Genomic DNA, 8,701 nt, shown 5'->3' on the forward strand with positions numbered 1-8,701 from the left:
TGTGAACACACTCTATAAAGCCATATGTGCTAAGATACTTCAAAAAAAATTATAGGGAAGTTCCTCCATGAACTTACACATAAAGTGCAGCATCAATGATGCACAAAAAAAAACAAAGAATTCACTTTTCTATGTACTAAGACAGTAGTACAAAGGTTAAAATCTTTGATTTCCATCCAATTAACAGCAGAGAAGACTTGGTGTGTTTGTTATTGGGTCTGGTAACTGTGGTTTGTCATGCATGAGATCAAAGGTTCAAGTCCCATTAAGGGTCATATTTTGTATCACAGTCCTTAATGTAATATAAGGAAAATGCAAAAGGGCATTTTTTTTGAGACAATGCAAAAGGGCAAATAATCGCACAGGCCCAAACAATGTGGCCCATGCAAACCAGGTGAGCCCACCCCCCCTATTGGTTTTAGGGTGAAAACGGCCGGACCACGCGGAACCGCTCACCCCTCGCGCACTCGCAGCCCTATCGCCTCGCTCTCCCTCCAGGTGCGCCGCCTCTCCCTCCTCTCTCGCCGTCCATGGATCTAGCCGCGCCGGCCGATTCCTTCCTTCCCCGCCGGCCAAATCATCCCTTCCCCGCCGGCCGACTCCCTCCTTTCCTCGGTGCCCGCTAACTCCTCTCTTTCCTCTTATGATTTGCAGCAGAACAGGGGGAGTTCGATCTGGATCTGCAGTTGCGGCGGCTTGCAGAGGCACCCCCAGGCTGCTCCGCTGCTGCTCCTTGGCTGTTGGCTCGCACCGGGAAGACGAAGAGAAGAAAAGAAAGCCCAGGTATGTTGGAGAGAAGTCCAAATTTCAAATTTCAACCCTTAACTTGTCTCACGCTAAAACAGTTTACGTGGCAAGGAGACGAGAAAATCCACCATGTTTGAGGTTGAAATTTGAACCAAAACAAAGTTAAGGGTTGTAGACTGAACCGTGAGACAAGTTTAGGGGTAATATGGACTTCTCTTTCTCATGTGTATTTCTTTGTTTTGTTCATTTTTCAGCATGGATCAAATGGAAGTGGATCAGCAACCGCAACAACCGCACCATGTAAGTATAAGCAGAGCATAACATTCCTTTGCATCCAAGTTTTTCCTCCTTTCCTTTCCCCCCCCCCCCCCCCCCCCTCAACCTCATAAGCTCATCCCCACCTGTTCTGTACAATTGCAGCAAAGTGAGAAACAAATATTCGATAGATGCATGAGAAATAAAGCCAGAGACTTTCGTGATAAAAGCTATGGTACTCTTATTCAGCCTATGAGTTTACTTGTTCTCAAAATGGAGTACTTGGAGAAAAACATGGTTTTATACATTATTCAAATAAAGCAATAGCTTTTGCTGGGAATCCGGAAGAAGGATTTGTTTCAACAGAAGTGCAGAAACTAGCAGCTACTTTCTTAGTTGAGAATGAATTGCCCTTTAATCAGCTAGACTCAATTGGGCTGAACCCAAGAATTGATATAGGGATTGTTAAGACCCATGGTGTCGCCTATAATAGGGAGATTGGAAGAACTGTGACAGCTTATGCTCACATCCCCCAAAGTGTAGACTCCTGGTTAAATTCATTAAGTATTCAAGGTTCCGTTGACGTTCCCACAATTTTAAAAGATAGTATTAGGTATGGAAACCCTCCTCCCCTCTTTATCCTCTCTGGTTTATATTTGCTTACATTGCCTCATACACTTGTATTTGCTTACACTGCCTCGTACACTTGTATTTGCTCCATACATTAGTCTAGTCTTTTAGATTGTGCAAGTTGCTATGTCTCATAAGTTTCTCCCATTATAATGTGCTTTGCCTTGTATTCATATTAGATTTGTCACATTAAATTATGCTGTTTGTTACTGATGAAAATTTACCTAAATTGTGCTATTTTGTTAGTGATGCAAATTTATCTCTGTTAGGAATTTGTATGTGGCACTTGAGGTTCTGCTAGTGACTTTTCATATTAGATTTGTCACATTAAATTGTGCTATGTTGTTAGTGATGAAAATTTATCTCTTGTAGGAATTTGAATTTGTATGTAGCACCTGCGGTTGTGCTAGTTGCTTCATATTAGTTCTGTCACATTAAATTCTATTATTTTGTTAGTGATGTAAATTTATCTCTTTAATCATGGTAGGGATTTGTATGAGCTACTTGAGAGGTTATGGGACAAAAACATGACAGTAGATGATGTGGGCCTTAGTGGAACTTATGGTCTCAATGGCGACATGATGCAAATTAAACCATCCCATGTTCGTGTAAGGAATCTTGATGCTAGGCGGCCTTCGCAAGGTTTGGCAGACATGATATTCCGCAATATTTTGAACCGCTGGACAAATGATGTTGAACTAAGGCACTTTCATCAATTCCTCCTTAATACAAATATATGGTATGCACTAGCCAACTAATTCTTCTAGCATTGACCATCATATGTGTTTAACTCTAATCATTTTTGGCAGCAAAGAAGATGTCCTCAATCATCCATTCCTAGGAAACTCCGGTGCTAGGGAGGGCATGTACAAGAAATTGTTTAGAAGAAATTTTACCCAACGTCAAAAAGATTGGTTGCAGAACAACATTAACACACAAGGGTGGCAAGTCCGAGTTGATCCTGCTGATCCAAATGCAGATTTTGGTTTTAGAGAGATTATGCTTTTTCAGAAACAAAATAAGTGGGCCAATGCGTTTGAGCCAAATACTTGGGGTGCCTTACACTTTGCAAAAATAGCCGTATCCCATTATCACGAACATGATCCTGTCGGGGTAAACTAACCAATCACAAATTATTATATTATTTTGATTTGGGGCTGTATATATAAATAACTGACCCTTTTTGTGTGTTTTGTGTGTGATAGCGTCCCCAGCTTGATGCTAAGCTCAAGGATCTTCTACCTGGACTACTTGCTGGAGTATATGGTGCAACGTTTAATCGGGACTTTTTAAAAGGTCCCGGATGATCTACCTGGCCTTCCTTCGCTTAACTGGAGTGTGTGGTGCCAAACCACTTTCAAGGTCTCGGCTAGTTGACTACTCCCTCCATCCCAAAATTCTTGTCTTAGATTTGTCTAAATACGGATGTATCTAGTTGCATTTTAGTGTTCGATACATCCGTATCTAGACAAATGTAAGACAAGAATTTTGGGACGGAGGGAGTACTTATTATCTAAACTTTAGGGCTACTTATCCAACTTGTACGCATGTGAGCTTGTGAGCCACTGTGGCACTATTGACTTGGAACACATTTGTTGTTGTGTGCTTGCTTTGTTCTTTGGATTTTTTATCCTTTGTTGTATGCTTGTCAGCTTTGATCTGCTTGCTTCCTACTGTCAAAGCTTGCTCCTCCCCACGTTTCTCTTGCGCCGCCACCGCTGCACCTTCTTCCTCTAGCTCTGGTGCCAAATGCCAGGTCCTAGCCACTACACTCGTCACCCTTCTCCTTTGGTGGACGTGCGCACACACAGCTTGGATCAATCAACGCTGGCAGGGGCGTGAGCCAAGAACGGAGGGAGACACAGGTTGGTTTTCTCCAGTCCAGCATCCATTGCTTTGTGTGCCTTCTTTTTTTGTTTTTCTATTTTGCCTGGCAAACCTGCTACACAAATGCAGGGTGGCCTTTTACACTGCCCACTTCACCTCACCAGTGCACCCATGATCAGCTAGGCCATCCAGGGCGTGCTCTACAAACACACTTTGTCAACCTCCCAAAGCGTGCACACATACTGTTGACTAGGTGCTTATAACAATTGCAGCCTGACAAGTCACAAGTGACAACCCACTACATTCATTCACTATGCCATTTTACCAAATTTACCACAAGGACAAGATTAGACTGGCAAGATGAAGCCGACAGCCATGGACATGGCGATTAGCAGCTTCCTTTGGCCGAGCATCGAGCTGGGGGAAGCGCGGGCACAGCGCCTGAATACACAGACACACACTGTGAAAATTCAGACGCAATGTCAGTTTTAAGGTACATGCAAGATGTGTAGTGAAGGGCTGCGGATTTCGATGGGTTTCATGCTGTATGTAAATTCATTAAAGTTTCAAGTACTAAAACTTAATAGAAACGGTGATAAATTTACCAAGTTTCAAAACTAAGACGTAAACCCTAAAGCCCTAAGCCCAGAACCCTAAAAGCATATGAAATTTGGCAAAACATGATGAAACTTGGTAAAACTAATGTTACGGTTATCAAGTTTCAATATTTGAAACGAAGTTTTTTCTTAAAAAAAACTTGTCAGAATGTATTCTTGTTCGGAAGGTCTCGTCGCCACGAACACACATATGCAACCAAAATTTAATTTGGATTTTTGGTTCAAAAGATATAGTAAACTGAAATTAGAAGATGAAATGAAAAGGACATGAGAGGTGGGATGGATGCACATGCAACTCTCTGACACAAGTATACAGACAAAGAAGATAAGTATGCATGCATGGGGATCTCCAACCAAATAAATGGCTGAGACATGCACAAAAATCTTTTTCTCTGGAGCAATGCTAGACTTACGAAAATGTACGTAATAACCAACGTGGAGCATCAGTATTGGTGTTTAGGGGTGGCAGGGGCCCACCCACTTGAAAATTAGGGGGGTGATGTTTGGTTTAGTTGGAAGGTTTCGTAAACTTACGTATGCTTTTCGTAGGTATTAGGATTTTCGTTTTGTTTTTTTTTTATACTAAGGGCTCGTTTGGTTTTCTCCGGCACCCTTTGACACCAGTGCACCCACGATGAGCTATCCAGGGCGTGCTCTACAGCATGCTTTGTCAACCTCAGCAGACCATGTCATGGGCTGCTACACAACTTGCAGCTCCAAGCCTACACACATACTGCTGATTAGGTGCGTATAACAATTGCACCTGACAACCCACAACACACATACACTGTGCCATTTTACCAAGTTTACTACAAGGACAAGATGGAACAGACAACCACGCACACGGCGATTATCAGCTTCCTTTTGCCGAGCTTCGAGCTGAGCGCGGGCACAACGCCTGAATACACAGACACACACTTTGTGAAAATTCAGACGCAATGTCAGTTTCATGATACATGCAAATGCGAGAGTGAGATATTGTACCTGCGGGTGAAGGGCTGGGGATTTCCACCGGTTCTGAAGGGGAAGGGCTGCGGATTTCGATGGGTTCCATGCTGTATGTAATGTAGCAGCTGTACGACCTCACATGACCAGTCGTGCTAGCTGTTAGCGCTCGCCAGATTCGAAAGTCCACTCTGCAGACAATCGGCGCACTCATCTGGTGCCAAGTCCCTCGAGCACTGCATCAGCCCATACGTCTCCAGCGAGGCGCCATACGAGTCCGTATACGGCAGGCTGCCGTTGGCGAACCTCATCGACGCGCCGGAGGCCTCAGGAAGGAGCCGGCTCATCAGCTTCCACCGCGTCTCGTTCATGGCGACTATGTCACGGATGGACAAGTCAGACTTGCCGTCGGCAAACTCAGACCAAAAGGACCTGCCGGCGCCGGGCACGGAGAAGGAAGAGTCGCTGGAGTATCGTAGGACGCAGGCGTCGTACATGGCCCCAGCGTCCCATGTGTAGGGGCACTGTTCGCTCGGAAAAGATTGCGCCGCCGCCAAACAGCTCTCGCACATGGTCCAGTTATAGTTGGCGTAGCACATGACATGACCGAATACCTTGTCCGGCGGGTCGCCGTAGCTGCCGTTTGTTGGCCGCTGTAAGCCGCGGCGACAAGCGGGCGCAGCGTGCGGGCGCGCGCTGGCCGCGTCGGGTGCGTCATTCCCGTAGCTAGCATGTGCGTGTGTTGGTCGTGGCCGTGGTGAGTGGAGTCTCCGAGCCGGCCGAGTCTCTGTGCGGCAGTTCCTGCATGTGTGGTGCGTGGGAGCTGCGTCTCCGCAGGCTACAAAGCCGGCCATTTCCAGGTTGTTAGCAGCGTGCATGTAGCTAGGGATTAGCTAGGTAGTTAGTGCATGGGTTAGTGGCCGATCTGGCGTGCGTGCCTCTGGGTATTAAAGTGGCCACGGTGCTGGTGTGTAGGTGCGCCAGAGAAGAGAGATGTAGCCTCTCAGTGTATGTGTGCTCGCCGTGAGGGTGTGTGTGTTGAGTTCGAGCTCAAGAAAAGCGTTCGTGCGCTGGCAAACCCTCCCCGTGTCCTTCTTCTTCCTGTTGTCTTCGTCCTCCTCGTGTTGTTCGAGCGCAGCAGCGAGGGAGAGCGTGTGTGGGCTAGCGAGGGAGAAGGCCACGGTAACAACACCGTTGAGGAAGCCGCCGTTGCCGCCGGCGCCGGCGAAGAGGTATTCGACGAGCGAGCCGACATTTGTCAGAAGCTGCTCTGTGCTGCCAGGCCTGGTGGTGTTATCTACGATTACGCAGTCACTGATAATGGGTGGCTGCAGTTGCTGGTCAGCTATTGCACCGGCGAGCGAAACGATGGCCGTGAGGAACAAGGTTTGGAGGATGCGCTGAATTGCCGCCATGGGAATGGAACCGTCTTTCATGCGTTGGCAGAGGAGAAGAATTTATATACGAAGGCGCAGCGAGCCGCTCCAGCTAACAACAACAACGGCAATGTACAAAGAAAACAAAACTCCAATACACCTTGAACACCTTTGGTTCAACATTGGCGTGAACAAGAACAGCAATGAGTAGACGAAATCGACAATGACAAGGAGAGACAAGGCGGAGGAGTCTCCAATTCCCGTCTAGCAGCTGGCGAGAGATTTAAAAACGTCAAGATAATGACATAAGAGGAGTAATTGGGTCAGCTCCAAGATTTGTAGGACAAATCAGCGGACAAAACAATGGTGAATGATGAAGGTTCAACAAGTCACTGGAAATAAATCGATACATAAGGTTCCAGATATTTGTGCATACTTGGTTCATTAGTGGGCCGGGGTGTTGGAGTCTTACGTGGCTGGTGTTCGGACTCCCGCAAAGTCCCCAAGACTATCTTTCAATTTGCAGGAAAAAACATGTCTGGACCAGTCGGCGGACTGATACAGGCCGCGTTGGATGGCAAAACACATCCTTCAAACGTATGCGGGGAGTTTGAAAGTCAATGTTGGAGATGCCCTTACCATGGTGTGACACTCAGCAAAGAGTTTGCGGAGTATTTTTTTTTCATTCGCTCTTCGCTGAGTACTCGGCATTGAAGTTCTTTTTTTAGTGTTCAGTCGCTTCAGTGCAGGACGAGGCGGGTACGATGCTCTATCAGCCATGCCTCTAATCTAATCAATGGACCTGTTTCGGTCTTGTGGGTTCATCACGGGTCTATCTATCGTTTACTGCAAGAAAATCATCTGTCTTGCGTCAAAAAAAAAAGAGAGAGAATCATCTGCCTCGCCTTTATGATCGACGAGGTGGGCTAGCCCAATACAGTGTGTTAGCGAGCGGTTTTGGCAAACTGGTTTGTGCAAACCTTCCCTCGTTTTGGCTGGTTTTAGAAATTCATGCGGTTTTTTTTGCTTTTCATGTTTCTGTGTTTTTCTTTACAGTTTTCATCGGTTTTTCTTTAGATTTTTTGGTTTTCTTTCTTTTCAATTTCAACTTTTTATTTTTTTAATACATTGCAATTTTAAATATTTTTTGTATATTTTTTGAACACGCTAAACATTTTATGAAGACTATTTTTTCCAATACACGATGCACATTTTCCTAAATGCATGCTAGAAAAATCCAAATATACCTTGAAATATCTTTTACTACAAGTTGAACATTTTCTGAACAATGAGAAATATTTTTCACATACAATAAAACTTAATAATTTTTCGAGTACATGTTGACCATTTTTTAATCCATGTTAAACATTAGTTAAGTGTTTGAACATTTTTTCCAATGGTACAAAACATTTTTCTAAATTACACGTACATTTTTTCATTGTATAAACATTTTTTTAAAATTTCACAAATATATTTGTTGAAACGTATGAATATTTTGAATGTCACGAAGATTTTTTAAAAATTGTATGGATAATGTTTTTACACTGCATGAACACTTTTAGAAAATAATTTATTTTTTAATATGTATTTAGGATATTTTTTAAAATATAATCAAAATTTAAAATAGTAAACAAAAACAAACAAAGAAACACGAAAACGAAGCTAACAAGTGTTATAGCTACTGGGTCGTCCCAGTAAAGTGATCTTTGAGGCCATGTGGACGGCCGTCTCACACGCCGCTTAGCGAGAATTCACAGGTAAGCGTTTAGAGGTTTTAAGATGTTTGCCTAAAAAAACAGCTTTAAGATGTACCCCTAACAGTTTTGTACCATTGAAAAAACTCTCAAAAGAAGATGTACCCCTAAAAAAGCAGTTTTAACATGTTAACAAAACATTCCTTCCTGGTTTTTTCTTTCTTTATCTATTTCCTCTTTCTACCCTAGTTTTTCTGGTTTTCTTTTTGGTTTTTCAGTTTGTTTTTCTTATTTATTTTCTTTTTCATCCAGTTTTTATTTGTAATTTTCCTTCGGCCTTCCTTACATTTTCATTTTTACTCTGTTAATTCTTTATTTATGAATATTTCCAATTCACGGACATTTTCAAAATTCATGAGCAAATTCGTGTCATTTTCAAATTTTTACGCATTTTCCAAATCCACCAAAAAAATGAAATCCATAAACGTTCATGAACATTTTCCGAATTCGTGGAGATTTTTACATGCATGAGACCTTTTAAATTTCCCAACATTTTTTACATTCATGAAACTTTTTCGAATTGATGAACATTTTTACTAATTCATGACAT

The 8,701-nt window shown here is 43.4% G+C and overlaps 1 protein-coding gene across 1 annotated transcript; it reads left to right on the forward strand.

The window, feature by feature from the left end:
- Positions 1-447: 447 nt before the first annotated feature.
- Positions 448-3,288, forward strand: LOC123046880 (uncharacterized). Its single transcript, XM_044470317.1, has 8 exons — positions 448-498; positions 655-783; positions 1,002-1,047; positions 1,168-1,237; positions 1,462-1,615; positions 2,120-2,371; positions 2,442-2,745; positions 2,838-3,288. The coding sequence occupies exons 3-8, from the start codon at positions 1,003-1,005 to the stop codon at positions 2,937-2,939; spliced, it is 927 nt and encodes a 308-aa protein (XP_044326252.1). The 5' UTR covers positions 448-498; positions 655-783; position 1,002; the 3' UTR covers positions 2,940-3,288.
- The last annotated feature ends 5,413 nt before the right edge of the window (positions 3,289-8,701 follow it).

This window comes from Triticum aestivum, chromosome 2B (genome assembly GCF_018294505.1).
Source record: "Triticum aestivum cultivar Chinese Spring chromosome 2B, IWGSC CS RefSeq v2.1, whole genome shotgun sequence".
Lineage (NCBI taxonomy): Eukaryota > Viridiplantae > Streptophyta > Magnoliopsida > Poales > Poaceae > Triticum > Triticum aestivum.